The sequence below is a fragment of the Tachysurus fulvidraco genome, chromosome 18, assembly GCF_022655615.1.
Source record: "Tachysurus fulvidraco isolate hzauxx_2018 chromosome 18, HZAU_PFXX_2.0, whole genome shotgun sequence".
NCBI classification, from domain to species: Eukaryota; Metazoa; Chordata; class Actinopteri; order Siluriformes; family Bagridae; genus Tachysurus; species Tachysurus fulvidraco.
The window spans coordinates 11,468,979-11,484,375 of NC_062535.1; the positions used below are offsets into that span (position 1 = coordinate 11,468,979).

Sequence of the window (15,397 nt, forward strand, 5' to 3'; positions counted from 1 at the left end):
ACTCACCCACCCTTTCCTCGTCATTACCACAGCTGTTACTATAGTAACACACCCCCCTATGTGAAACGAGAATGGCACAGCCCTGATTTGGACTGTGAGAGAGAGAGAGGGAGAGAGAGAGAGGGAGTGTGTGTGTTAAGCAGACCCTCAAGTACATCATCAAATCGCTGTATCTTTCCATTCACCTTCACAGCCTTCCACGGATTTTAATAGTCCTACTGCAGCCCAGGTTTTCTTATCTTCTAACCAGTGTGAATTCACACAACCAGAAGCAATACAAGAGCATATAAATCCAGGTATGTGCTGATACCAAGGAAGTATGAAGTAGTGCATGCTGGATATTCATGTGCATAGGTGCCATATAAAGTCTTGTCACAATATTTTCACTTTGTTTGTATATTTTATGGTTTTAAACTGCAGTGTATTTTAGAAAGAAAAAAAAAAGCCTTAAGATAGTAGAAAATATTGAATAGGGTTTGGTGCTTGATACTCAGTGAGTATCATAAAATCCACTTCCCTTCATCACATTCACCACAGGATGTTTGTGGACTGGTTCGTTCCGGTCTATCTGCTTGTTTCTGTGCTGGTCCTGGCTGGGTTTGGAGCCTGCCTTTACTTCTTGGAGCCTGGGCTTCAAGATGCTCACAAGTGGAGTAACAAGTCCATCAAGCACCAGCCTTTGGTGTCCACACTGAAAACCCACAGAGATGACGACAGCAGCATGCTCATATGACAAAACGTGTAAAAGGAGTCGTCAAACCGATCGGATTCAGATCAGTGATCAGTAGACGCTTAAGACGAGGAGTCCAGCAAAATGTCAAGATGTTCTTTTGCAATAAGAGTTCTCTGTTTGGTTAACATGAAGAATTTGACAATGAATGTGTGTTATATAAATCTTTGGATATAATTTAATTGTTTTTTTGGTGTACACTCTCAGAAAAAGTGATATTATACTGCACCTTTCCTTGTCACTGGGCTTGTACCCTAAATCATACACTATTTGTACCTTTGTAGTACTGTATGTATGTTTCACCTGGAAAGGAGGAATATAGTACATTTTAAGAGACCAGAGTGGGGGAAAAAAAAGGTATTTTACTTTCACATTACCATTTAGAAGATACATATAAAAGATCTTCCTTTAATTTTGGTACTGTAATCTTAAATCTGACATCGGTTGTTTGAATCATTTAAATCAATACATCTAACCTTTGGGTGACTTTTCCCCACATACTGTATGTACTTGTATAAAGTGTTGTCTATTCCCTTTATACCCTCTATGGAATTTATTTCTGACGATGTCATTTGTGGTTCCATGAATAACTTCAATAAACATGAGAAAATGTGTTTAAGAAAAGTTGACCAAGTGATTACCAATACATACATACAAATATATTCTTTTGAATGAACTGATCCTTATGAAAAGATACAGACCCAGATATAGAGGGTGTAGTATTATTTTCAGAAAGGTCTAGTTGAGACTAGAGCTGGTCATTGACACTAGAATTCTGTGGGACTCAGATTAAGAGTTCTTGCCAGGTTTGACTAGGAGCACATAATGTGTTTCCTTAGTAACTGCCTGGTCAGGATTGCAGTGGTTTAAATTAAGATAACATTCATTCATTCATTTTCTACCGCTTATCCGAACAACCTCGGGTCACGGAAAGTCAGGAGTCATCGGGCAACAAGGCAGTGGACGGAGTGCCAACCCATCGCAGGGCACACACACACTCTCATTCACTCACACACTAGGACAATTTTCCAGAGATGCCAATCAACCTACCATGCATGTCTTTGGACCGGGGAGAAAACCGGAGGAGACCACCGAGGCACGGGGAGAACATGCAAACTCCACACACACAAGGCGGGAATCGAACCCCCAACCCTGGAGGTGTGAGACGAACGTGCTAGCCAATAAGCCACCGTGCCCCCATTAAGATAAAAATTTTTTTTTTTAATTTTATGTGAAATGAAATGATTAAAATTAATTTGGAAATATCACAGTGAGGTACAAACAGAAAGAAACTGAATGGGTGTGACTGAACAAAACACACAATAAACAGCCCAACCGAATTCACATAATTTTGCTATGAACAACAAATGAAAGTGCTGCCTTTCTTTCCTCCATTTTCCCAATGTTTCTGGGGGACGAAAGAAGAAACAGAGAAACAAAGAAAGTTTTTAGATTTTTATTTTTGTACAAAACATCGACAAAACAAAAGATCTATCTTTTTACACATTAAATGCCATCATAAATAACCTACATTAATACACGGGTTATGTTTTAGCCAAGGTTTTAATTCATGAGACTACAAAAATTACAAAACTTCGTTGTCTGTGTCCTTTTTCATGATCTTTTGGGAGTTTCACACACTCTCCATGGTTTATCAAGCATGGAGTGATGGGAGTGGGTGAGTGAGACAGCGAGGCTTTACATGAAAGGAATGGAGAGAATGTGATACTGGTACCCACCACTTTCTGTTGCTCTGTTTTTCTCTCGTTTTCTCAATCTGTCTCTCGCAGTCAGCAGAGAGATGCAGACTAACAGGTTGGTTTTAGTTCTTCTCTTTTTCTTTTGACGTATTTGTGCTATAGACTTCTTCCCATTTGAAAATGTCTGATTCTTAACCTTTGTGCATAAACCTTTTAAAGTTTGATTGAGTTTGATTGAGGATCCAATTTGTGTATATACTGTAACACTGTATAAAAAATTGTACTCTAGCTCAAATTCTGTTTAATGACTGTATATTTTGTAACACCCTTTCACTGACTTTATCTTTTAAGACTACTTTTGCTTGCTGTAATTTCTACTGCCTAAAAATACCCCATAACTTGCAATCACTTGGATTGTGCTTTAAACTAAACCCCACCACTACAATATGAACCAAAGCAAGCAAGACCACAGTGAATCGTCATTACTCGCTACCTCCTTTCAACATCCTTTGTATGTCTCCTCTCACGCTGGTACAAGACTTTCACCTTGTCCACAGCGTCCATCCTCCACATCTCCTACTCGTCTCTCTCCAACTGTTCAAAATCTTTCTTCTTCTCCCTCATCCAGCTCTCCCTCTCGGCTCTCTCCGAGTCTGGTTCATAATTCATCTTCACCTTCAAGACTTTCTCCATCTCCCCAAACTGTTTCATCATCTTCCTCTTCTATCTGTACATCCCCTTGTCCATCACCTCATTCTCTGTCCTCTTCCTCCCCTGCAATATGGCTTTCTCCTTGCGCACAGCCTCTGCACTCATCCCCTACAAGGCTTTCTCCATGTACCCAGCTGCTTGTTTCTCATAGCCCTACTAGACTCTCTCCATGTTCCATACCACTCTCTTCCCCTGTCATCCTGAAAAGGCCTATCCACATCTCCTCATTCAGTGACAGTGGCAGCCCCTTGGATCCTTCATCCCACATTTTTCCATGCAGCAGGTACTTAACTTAAGATAAAATGTCTCTGTTATCCTTAAAGTGGTCACTCAAGTGTCAGCAACTGATTGGAATAAATGTTGTGCAATATTGCTGTTTTTCTTTACAGCAAAGCAGGATCTGTTACTGATAGACTGGAATCTCTTCCAAGCGATCGACCTTTAGACCAAACCACTGTCCAATCAGACAATGGTCGGTCTAAATTGACAATAAAATCATCCAGTGAGAGAAGGGCTAAGACAATCCCAATTTCAAAAACAAGAATTCAGCAAAAGCAAAGACAGGAACAGTTACCTAGGCACCAGTACCCCGGCATGCACCCTAAAGATGTGGCTTCAGGAAACAAATCCATCATGGATATCATGAAAAAGAAGGAAATTATAAGTCGCCAAAACCTAAAACACATTGTAAGAGGTTCTCAGGGCCTTGGACTCTATAAAAGACGATATCTAACACAGGATCCTGTCTTAATTCAAGCCCGCCTAGGCTTAAACAAAACAGTGAAGACTGTGACCCCTGGAACAAGACTTTTATTTGACAGGGCAAATTCAAAGTTTAACCAAGTATTGTTGAAAATGCAGAAGGAAAAAGATACGTATGGCGCAGATTTGTCTCAATCTAAGCCACAAATGGTCAAATCTGAAGCAGGTAATCAAACATCAGGACTCATGTGTCAGAGCAGTTCAAGCCCTGACAGTCAACGCAAACCATCTTCTAAGCTTCCTAAAGACCATGAGTTCGGTGTATCTCCAAAACAATCAAACATAATAGCTTCCTCATCCTCTTTCAAAGCTCTTTCACATCTATATTGTGATGTAGAGACCCCCAACTCATGCCAATTCACTGAGGTTTCACAGAAAATAAAATATGAAGGCCCTGAAGATGTTCATGAGTACAGCAGTTCTTCTTTGCTTGAATTAAATACCAGTAATACTGAAAACTATAAATCTACTCATCACAACAAGCCTCGATTCACAGCTTCAGAAACAGACACATGTATTAACACACTTAGTCAAACCAAGCAGACGGACTGCTTCCGATTCCCTTTGAAGAGTCATGGATTATCTGCTAAATCCAGTCAATTGCCCAGAATCTGTAGACCTGAATCGGAAACCACCACATCAAATTATATTTACACACCCAGACAACTCAACCAGAGTGAACAATTTCCTTTGAAGAGTAGAACTTGCAGACATGTGATCAAAGAAGCTGGTAGTTTTTCTGACAGAAAGTCCACATTTCTGGTATCTACTCAGGCACAAAATGAAGACTCGTCTTCTCAGGAAACAGGAAGAAGATGGTCTCAGAAAAAAGACATTTTCAAGCCATCACAAAAGAGCCACCATGGTTCAGATACAGATTCTTCCAAATCTAACTCAAGTGAAATAAGCTCTCTAGATGAAGACACACACTTGACAAAACAGAAGTGTTTAGAGGTACAAATAAAGTGTGTTAAATCTTGCAGCGCTCAATCTACTAGCGCACAGACATCCAGGGATACAAGGGATGATGCAGCGATTCAGACCACCTCCACACAAGACCTATACAGTTATCCCAACCAGACAACACATCCAACAAAAGCCATTCCAGAACTTTCCGTGGCTGACTGGATGCCCCAATCTGGAGCTGACAAAGCATGTGAACAGTCATTAATTGAAGAATACAGTCTGAGAGTTGAACAAGTGAATTTCGCTAATTTACATCAGCAGGATGATTCCCTACAGAGGAAGCCATCTGTTTCTGAGGCAAGGAAAAGTGAGCAAGAGATAATCCCACTTCCAGGTATATATATGCATTTACATGTAAGTACAAACCAAATGATTTGTAAGGCTCAATAGGTAAAATGATAATTAAATTTATGCATCCACTTGTATCCACAACTTGTCTGCAGAATTTATTTTCATCTTTTTGTTGCTAACTCTTTTATTGCTAACTCCTGCTCTTGAACATGAGGAGTAGATGCATTAGTTGTCTGGTTCAGGTTGAAAATAAGTGAGTATCCTACATCAACTGTTATCAACATTTGAAATTGGGTAAAATTCACAATCACAGTCATTTGCTAACCCTGTTCAAGTACAGTATACATTCTGTATTTCACTAATAACCTTAATACTCTACTAAACCGGCTACTAAAACAACTAACAGCATCGGCTGGTGGGATACAAACTTACATTTTTAACCTTGATTAGTAAATATTTTGCAAACCGACTCTATGATAAACAACATTATGGGTCTGAAAAAGAGAGACATACAGTTTTATCAGGCTGCACACATGCATGTTTCCTCATAGGAAGATAAGGAAGGGTATATAGCAAGCTGCAGCGTATACCGAAATGTTCGTACTACAACTGCCATGCGATCAAGTAAATATGAGCTACAGAGGTGGCACACATGTAAACAGGATGCACATGAGAGTGCAACATGGGACAAGGATGTAAAATGTGAGTATCTGGAATATTCCAGCTGAGTGTTAATGGGTGTTTTCTCACTATGTTCCCGAGTTCTGTGTATCTGTCTAGGCCTGTAAAAGAGCTGTGCCAGCATTGGCATGAGTCCTGGCAGATTGCCACACCTTTTTTATATAAATTTTAGAATATTTCCGAACCACCCCTAAACCTGCATAAACAATGTCAGTTAAATATGGAGAAATATTAAACAATATTTTTAAAACCTAATTTAATGGTTTGAGCAACATTTCTTACAGATCATAAGCCTACAGTCTTGAAATCTTTACTTTAAGCTGCTTTTTTTTTTTTTTTGGATGGAAAGGGTTTTTATATATATATATATATATATATATATATATATACACACCGTATGTATAACATGTATATTTAATAAATACTACATACCACATATTTAATGTAAATAATCTCTAACAGCCCAAATAGTGATCTGCGCATGCACGCTGCATCATTCACTCGTCTCCTTAGCAACGGGAAGGGACGGAGTAGGGAGGGATTAACGGAGGACGGAGAGCGACGGTTCTTTATACATTGCTCTTTAAGCAGCTCCAGGACACAGTTAAATACCTTGTAGTGTTTGCTTTGTCTTTCAAGAAGCTCTGGAGAATCTGAACTGGTGAGTCTGCGCTACTAAAAAAACCGTTAAGATGCGTTAACGGGAACGTGATGAACTCAATGAAGAAGTGGATGAAAACAATGGAGGTCCATCCACCGTCACGAGGTTTAGGGATGCTTACATCTCCATATAGGAGATGAATCAGTGTTATATACTTAACATTGCAGGGTTTTTTTTTTCTCACCGATCAAACCTGTTCATGGTTCATAGTGTGTGGGGGATAAAATGTGGGAGTGGGTTTTGAAGCCATTTTTTTTAGGCAGATTGAATATAGGACATGGACTCCACAGGGATGCAGTGGACTGAGAATAATCCTATTTATACCGCATGTGTTTGTGGCTTTATAAGCTTTAAAAGGCTTATTAAAGGATTAAATTATGTCAGATTCTTGTACTTTTGGTTAAATGACTTGTACTTTTAGGATTTGGGTGCATAAAAGCAGATGTATGTATCTGTGTCGTTCAGGAGAGATGTTTCTCTTCCAATATTACTTGACCTATATTATAATGGAATATATAAATATTAAGGTTTTTTTTTTTTCGTTTTTTTTTTTTTTTTGTATTTAGAGTTACAGCTGAGAGACATATCTGCTATGTTCAAAGGCTTACTATAAACATTGTAATATGATTTTGGGAGACTATTTGAAGAAACTATAGTGCACTACCTATGACTTGTATGATGATCACTAACAGTTAATTTGATATTAATCTGAAACGAAGTGAAAGACGAAACTCTTGCATATTGTTTGTGGGATTATATTTGATTGAATGTTGTGGTTATTAAGGCGTTTCTGCATCTCATCACTTTCTTTTGCAGTCGAACATGTGACCTAGAAGCATGTAAAACTGAATGTCTAAGAAGAAAATGAAAAAAGAAGGAAATCTATCTATTAATTACCTATTGATTATCTATAAATCTATCGATCTATCTATCTATCTATCTATCTATTTATTCAGAAAATTGGGTGACTTTAACTCTGACTCTTTACTCCAAAACTAGCCTAGACCTTTAAAAGAAAAAATTGTTGTATTTTCTATAAGGAGTTATGTATGTGGTGCCATGCATCACTCTCTTGTGCTATAACAGAGATAGAGCATACTGTAATACACACAGTTTATACCTAACTGCTAAAGAATAGATGTCACATCAGCTACAGTGTATGTGTTTCTGTCAGAAAACTTTTATACTGAACGTCTTGACCTTTATTTTAACACAGGCTGTACCTGTATTACAGACTAATAGCTTAGTTTAAACTCCTGGAACAACAAGAAAACATGAAAATATACTACCAGAGAACTGGAAATCTCTATGCTTGATGTTTGTTAGCTATTTATGTTTAAATTCTTTATGTCTCAGCCATACTTTCCTTCCTTTTGTTAAAGACATGTCAGAAATCGTGCCCCCGGAAGTGAAACCAAAACCTGTTGTCCCTGCCAAGCCATCTCATGTGGTACTGCCCAACAACACCTCCCTTGCACCCCTCCAGGGGTCAGGGGCTGGAAGCCAGGGGTCAGGAGGAGGCTCAACATTGCTGGGATATGTTGGGATAGACACCATTATTGAACAGATGAGGAAGAAAACCATGAAGACCGGCTTTGATTTTAACATCATGGTTGTAGGTTAGTGAAAATCCTGAGCTGTGAATTGAGAAGTTAAAGTTATTCTCACCCCACATGAGAAATATCTGTAAATTATTTGAATATTGTTTCCTCAGCCCTGTTCTATTATTCTAATGTTTTCTAATTCTAATGTTCTAATGTGTCTTTTCGTCTAGGTCAAAGTGGCTTAGGGAAATCCACCATGGTCAATACTCTATTTAAGTCTCAGGTGAGCAGGCGGAGCTCTGGCTGGAGTCGTGATGAGAAGATCCCCAAGACTGTGGAGATCAAATCTGTGTCACACGGTAAGATCTAACAGAGCTGGTGGTTGAGATACATTTTGATGTAAACATGTGAGTCTACATGCATCAATTCTTAACTTCAGACTAATTTGTAAAGTGTGTTATATCTTAAAGTTTTGGGGCATAGTTGCCTTTTCTAAGAGTTCCTCATTTCTGAAAAAAAAGTCATATTTTAGAGCACACATATTTTAGAGAGTCTTCCTTTCTCAAAGTATCCAGTGATGGTAGTAAGAGTGCCATTTCCATTTTACTCAAACTCAGCACAACTTTTGATATTAGCCTTTCGGATCATGTTAAGTGTGATAACGTACTAAATTGTTTTACCTTTTACCTCAAAGGCAGAGAATGCCTTTTTTCGGACTGGTTATTTCTCCTTTTCATCATGAGCCATCATTTATGGTGTACCTCAGGCCTTCATCCTGGGCCCTATGCTGCTGATTAATTATGTTAAATAGTCCCACGGTCCCACTATGCACTGTCACATTTGTGTTCTTGGCTGAAAGTCCTTTGATTTATTAAGCAAAGAAAAGCTAAATAAAAATCAAACAACTCAATAAGTATTATCTAAAATAAAACCCTATTTCACATTACTGCACTGTATGTTTCACTGGGAGATAAGTTCCTAATGTTCTCTTTGTCTTCATTCATCATTGAAACAAAGACTCTTTGTCTTTAAGGACATTGACAGAGTCACAGTCAGCCTGGTGTGTCCTCTGCCCCAGGCAATACCACAGGCCTGATACTTAATGTCCTTTGGGTACCAGCATTTGTGCACAGCTGGAAAACAGTAGGGAATGGCATCCGGCCCAGACCCCAAACCAGTCAAGACCCACTGCTGTATAGGATTAATGTTTCAAGAGTGTTGACCGTGCGGGCAGATATAGTATTCCACTGTTGGGTTCTTTCCATGTTGAAAAATTCCCCTTTTACATATTAGAAAGATTTGAAAGATTTATTGTCAGCTCTATGTCTATGGGGTTGGGAGTGTACTTCATGAAAAGCTTTTTGTGTCGTTGTTCCCACTGTTTTGCATTTGTCCTAAAATATCTTGGAAATTTTAAGCATGTTCTAAAGGATCTGTTGAACATTTGTGACAAGAGGATTTTTTTATTTTGTCAGTTGTTAATGTATGCATATTGCCGATGATGAAGTTAGGTTTTTTTCACTTCCATTATATTTATAATGTATTTTGATTTCAATTGAGAACTTAATGATTTTTTGCAATGTGATCCAGGTAGTGTTTCAGTCATTCATTATTTTTTGGTTTTGTTACTGACAAGAGTGAGTTCTTGGTTATTGTTATTTTATACTGTAGTCATAGAAGAAGGTGGTGTGAAAATGAAACTGACAGTGATTGACACTCCTGGATTTGGTGACCAGATCAATAACGAAAACTGGTGAGTAAGGAGGTTTTCATAGACTGGAATTTTTCTTTTTGTAAATGTGTCCTGTTTATCTCTCTATGTATTACACTCTAGTCATTTATCTAAAGATCACTTCTTGTGTTTACAGCTGGGAGCCAATATCGAAATATATCAATGAGCAGTATGAGAAGTTTTTAAAGGAAGAAGTTAACATTGCCCGTAAAAAACGGATTCCAGACACCCGAGTGCACTGCTGCTTGTACTTCATATCTCCAACTGGACACTCGTGAGCACAAATATATCACATCCTACAATTCAGCACAGAATGGTCTAATTAATTCAAAGCTAAAAATAGTTGTCTTCATCTAACTGAAGTGCATTGCCTAGATATATATAATAATTGAATTTCTGTGTAAAAATTTCCAAAGATTGTGAACATGAATTGGAAAAACAGTTCAGACTTGAGGGTCCGTGGAAGATGGTAACATTAATAAAAAGTAATGTACCGACTGGTCAATGGCAGTCTGTTTGGAACAGCCAGTTAATATGGCATGTCTGAATGGTTGTCTGAGATTTATTAATCAAGTAAGGCTCATTTGAGACTTTGCTGCAGTGATCTCTGCAGTTCAATCTATTAACTGCCCCCCAACCCCCCTCTCTCTGCTGTCCTATAGTTACTCTCTCTGACCTTTCTTCTGTATTTGTCTCTCTCTTCCACTTGTCAGACTGCGACAGCTGGACATTGAGTTCATGAAGCATTTAAGTCGAACTGTAAACATCATTCCTGTCATTGCCAAAGCTGATACTCTTACTCCTGAGGAAAAAACAGAATTCAAGCAGAGGGTGAGATAGTGTGCATGGATGGATAGATGAATGGATGGAGTGATCATTAGATGGATGGATATGTGAAAGAATGGGTAGTATGATGATCGAAAATGTTTAAATGGATGGATTGACGGAAGGAACTTTAGAATGTGGAAAAATAGCTAGACGAATAAGAAATAAGAGGATGGATGAGTGAATGGTGAATGAATATAGTATATGGATGGAAAATGAGTAGATGGGTGGCAAGTTGATTGGTGGATGGATAGAGTGATCATTAGATGGATGTGTAAGAATGGGTGGAGGGATAATCAATAGCAGGATGGTTGAGTAAAAAACTAATTAAGAAGGCAATGAATTAACAAAATGAGGACCATGTGGCAACGTGAGACCTGAACATCAAACCTACTGTATTTGAGGGTCTTTTTTTTAAACTGTGTCCACAAAGTTGGATGGAGTGACACAATAGTTTGTATTGCAATGTATTTTATACTGTTGAATTACAATTTCACCTTACTGGAACTAAGTGGTTCAAACCTGTTCCAACATGAGAATGTCCCTGTGCACAAAGCTAGGGAGCCATGAAGAGATGGTTTGCTAAATATAGTGTGGTAGATATCATGTGGTCTGCAGAGAGCCACGACATCATCACCACTGAAGGTGATTTGGGTTGAACTAGAATTCTTATCGCATGCTAGGATTTCTCACTCGAAATCAGTGCCAGAGCTCAATAATGTTCTTGAATGAATAAGCACAATTCCTCAAAGTAATCTTTAAAAACCAATGAAAAGCCTTCTCAAAAGAGTGGAACAAATGATAACAATAAAGGTGACCCAATTTCATATACGAATACCCAGGGATTTGGATTGGGATGTTCAGCAATAACGATATGAATGTAATGATCAGTCCACATACTTTTGGCCAAAAAAAAAATCATGGATTGAGGGGAGGATCTTAAGAGGCCAGTTGTTCAAAATTTTTTATCTGGATCAAAATGATCCAGATTTGGAAATCCCATTTTTTTCTATTCAGGATCAGGTGATATGTCTTACTTTTATGCCGGTTTTTCAAAGCAACATTGGATCCACCCTGATCCACATACACCGTTTTCAAGATTACCAAATCCAGATTACCTGTGCTCTAAATGGGACAACATATCACAACGTGGGCTACCAGCTATGTAAAGAACAGGTAGAAGAGCCAACATGGGGTCACTGTAAGAGTTTTTTACTTTGAGACAAAACCCAAAAATAACAAACATCCACTTCCATTCATAATTTCTTTTATGACCCCTTATTGAGTCATAAAAAATAAATATACATTAACAAATACATTGTGGATATTTTGAAAAAGTCTTAAAAAAAATAAAATGGCTAAATGTCCAATAGTTAACAAAATAAAGAATGTTCAGGGTTCTTTTTCATCTGAGGACGAGAGACCAGCATTTCCAAGCTCTGATTTTAGGAGACGGATCTGATGTATTGTTTTGAAGTTTTGCTTCAATAAACGTATATACACTAAATGATACAAATGTATTGTTTGACCCATTTTACAAGTTTTACTACATTTTCCTCCTGGAATCCACCTTGAAATCCTACCCTCAGGATAATCCGGTTTTTTTGGATCAAAGTTATCCAAATCCTACTGACAGGTTTTGAACAACACAAACTGAAGGTTTGATCCAGATTAAACCTAGGATTGGATTTCGTAATCTAATCGGATTTCAGATTCATTCTTTCCGTTTTGAACAACCCATTTTCAAGATTTGATCCAATCCGATAACCAAAATCCGATCAGCTTACTGTACCTTTGAACGACTGGCCCTAGAATGTGGATGAATAGGTGGATGGATGAGAAATAGGAGGATGTATGAACAGACGGATGGATAAATGAATGGATATATGGAGGGATTGATAGACGGAGGGACGAATGGTCGGATGGATAGATGGAATTATGGATGAATGGTTAGGGTGTATGGATGGGTGGCTGAGCAGTTTGATAGGTAGGTCAGTTGGTGGATAACTGGTATAATGAAAATATATTTTAAATTCTCTTCCCTTGTCCAGGTGAGGAAGGAGCTGGAGGTATGTGGAATTGAATTTTATCCACAAAAGGAGTTTGATGAAGACCAGGAGGACAAGGCTGATAACGATAAGATCAGGGTATAGTGCAAATTGACTGAAACTACTCTTTATGATGCTCAGAAAATGTAATGTTATTTCCTTATGTTGTCTGTTGATGTTGACATTATTCCTGTCTTCCATCATCCATCATAAATGAATTTGTATGTTTAGATAGAATGGCTCATTAAATCTGTGTGTGTGTGCGTGTGTGTGTGTGTGTGTGTGTGTGTGTGTGTGTGTGTGTGTGTGTGTGTGTGTGTGTGTGTGTGTGTGTGTGTGTGTGTGTGTGTGTGTGTGTGTGTACAGGAGGCCATGCCTTTTGCAGTAGTAGGAAGTGACAAAGAGTACCAAGTCAACTGCAAACGGGTTCTGGGTCGGAAGACTGCCTGGGGAATTGTAGAAGGTGCATAAACTCATTTTGTCATTCTCTGCTCTTCCACTGAAATCAGTTATGATTATAAAGATTCAGATTTAGTAGGACTTAACCCTGTGCTGACTTTGTTGTCTAAGGTCTTACACATTGCAGGACATTGCTTTATAGAAAAATAACCAACAAATATCAACAGCACATACAGTGTTTTATTCCTTTTATACAACAGACGTTTACCGACAGTTGTGATTTTTTTTTTTATTATACAATGACCTATTTTACTGTTTATATTTAGGTTTAATGTTGTGGAATGTCAAAGAAATAAGTTCCTGTTATCATTTATGAACATGTCTCAGTGTATCGATTTTTTACACAAAGTTTATAGAACAATAAAGAATTGCGATACATTTATCATACATATGGAGAAATAAGAAAGTTTTCATGTATGCTTCTCCCTAGATGCAAGTTTTGGGATTATTTTTAAAAATTTTTTGTGATTGTTTTTGCAGATATTTTTTCTGTAATGTAAGATCATTTACATTCAGTTTCTTGTATTGTTTTCCCATCAGTTGAAAACCCGAATCACTGTGAATTCTCGCAACTACGGGATTTCCTGATCAGGTAAAATACATTGAAATACATTTTTTTTGTTCCTACTGTTGGTCAAGGAAGGAGAGGAGGGAGAAGGGTGCGAAGGGTGTGTAGCGAAAGTAGGGGATGTCGAGGATAGAGTAAGGTGAAAACAGATGATTCGCTGTGGCAACCCTAATGGGAAAAGCCAAAAGTAGAAGAAGAAAAAGATCATTTTCATTTCTGGTTAGAGACAGCTTATAAGTAACACATAAAACAACAATATATTCTGTAATAAAGAAAATAATCAACAACAGTTTATTTTCCTCGAGTTTATTCCGTAAACATCAAAAAAATTTTAATGCTTCAATTCAGTGTTAATTACATCAGAAAATGTTAAACATTATCTATTGATTACTGACTTTGCTACTTTATAGGTCTCACCTCCAAGACCTGAAGGAGGTCACACATAACATTCATTATGAGACGTACCGAGCCAAAAGGCTCAACGACAACGGAGGACTCCATCCCATTTCAACCAGCAACAGCACACAGGAAAGCAACCTGTAAGAGCCAAACACTGAGCGAGAGAATGATTGAAGAGAGATAAGGAAAGATGATGAGGAATAATATTTTTGTGGATAAATACATTAGCACGTGCCCTTGTGGAGTTCATCTTAAAGCTTTAAACCATCTGAGCATGTTTGCCATTGCCTCTCTTTTTGCAAAGCGTCCTTTTAAAAACAAATAATGACAGCACACCAAGCTAAGATGGTGACAGGTGACAGGCCCGAAACTTTGAGTATGGCCTCTAGATAGTACAATAGATACAAGTTAAAATATAGATGGATGACAGCACTGCCATTCACCTGCACACAATATGTAGGAGTTTTTGAGATCTTTTTGTGAAGTCTTCTTTGTGTAATTACGTTCTCTAATAGGCTTAAGGACAACCTGCCAAAACAAATCAGGACACATTTTTACCAGCCTTGATGGTGATATATTGATGCACACATCAATGTACTCTGATTTAACTGTTCCTAAATGCAACGCAGCATTTAACACTGGCTGCATGTTTTACAAAGCTTACCCTGATTACCAATGAACCTTTTGGACACCAATTCAGGACTCCAGGCAAGCACACCCAGTACTGATTCCTCTCAACCCAAGATTTTTGAATGAATGTTTACCCCCATACATTTTGTAAACTTGTTTCTAGACCATGTGTGTGTGTGTGTGTGTGTGTGTGTGTGTGTGTGTGTGTGTGTGTGTGTGTGTGTGTGTGTGTGTGTGTGTGTGTGAGAGAGAGAGAGAGAGAGAGAGAGAATGTGCCTTTATAGTGCCAGTGTTCAAACAACTCAAATACATAATGTTCAACTTTAGTTTTTGTTGGGTTTTTTTTTGTTGTTTTTTATCAGATGAATATTTTATCTGTGTCATTGTTTGTATCAGTGTGCATGTATATTGCTGGAACAATGGTATTGCTTGATGTCTAAATGTTCACTTTAGTGTTAACCACTTGATATTTTAGTCAAAGCACAGGTCAATTCATGATCCATTTAGGCAAGAGAAATTGAACTGTATCACTCACTCAGATTATCTTATACATTTTGCCAATCTTTGGCAATTTTAAGTTTTTTCTCACTAATGCTTTTTGTGAAATATTAAATTACAAGGATGGTATTCTTGCTAAGTGTTTTTAAGTATTATTTATTATATAATTTAATAAACATGTTTTTTCCATCA

General features: G+C 37.9%; 1 protein-coding gene across 3 annotated transcripts; it reads left to right on the top strand.

Annotated features, from left to right (window-relative positions):
• The first annotated feature begins 5,006 nt into the window (after positions 1-5,006).
• septin3 (septin 3) lies at positions 5,007-15,397 on the top strand. 3 transcript variants are annotated; one of them, XM_047803487.1, is made up of 11 exons: positions 5,007-5,203; positions 7,885-8,121; positions 8,277-8,405; positions 9,718-9,799; positions 9,915-10,052; positions 10,492-10,609; positions 12,655-12,750; positions 13,018-13,114; positions 13,651-13,702; positions 14,089-14,217; positions 14,593-15,397. In XM_047803487.1, the coding sequence occupies exons 1-11, from the start codon at positions 5,032-5,034 to the stop codon at positions 14,642-14,644; spliced, it is 1,302 nt and encodes a 433-aa protein (XP_047659443.1). In that variant the 5' UTR covers positions 5,007-5,031; the 3' UTR covers positions 14,645-15,397. The 3 variants fall into 3 exon arrangements, with proteins under 3 accessions (XP_047659443.1, XP_027012405.1, XP_027012406.1); XM_027156604.2 differs by lacking the exon at positions 5,007-5,203 and adding an exon at positions 5,705-5,862; XM_027156605.2 differs by lacking the exon at positions 5,007-5,203 and adding an exon at positions 6,341-6,502.

Coding starts and splice junctions, on each gene's coding strand:
- septin3 (XM_047803487.1), top strand. CDS start 5,032: ATGCCCCAATCTGGAGCTGACAAAGCATGTGAACAGTCATTAATTGAA. Junction 10,053..10,491: donor ATATCTCCAACTGGACACTC/GTGAGCACAAAT, acceptor TCCACTTGTCAG/ACTGCGACAGCTGGACATTG. Junction 13,703..14,088: donor CTACGGGATTTCCTGATCAG/GTAAAATACATT, acceptor GCTACTTTATAG/GTCTCACCTCCAAGACCTGA.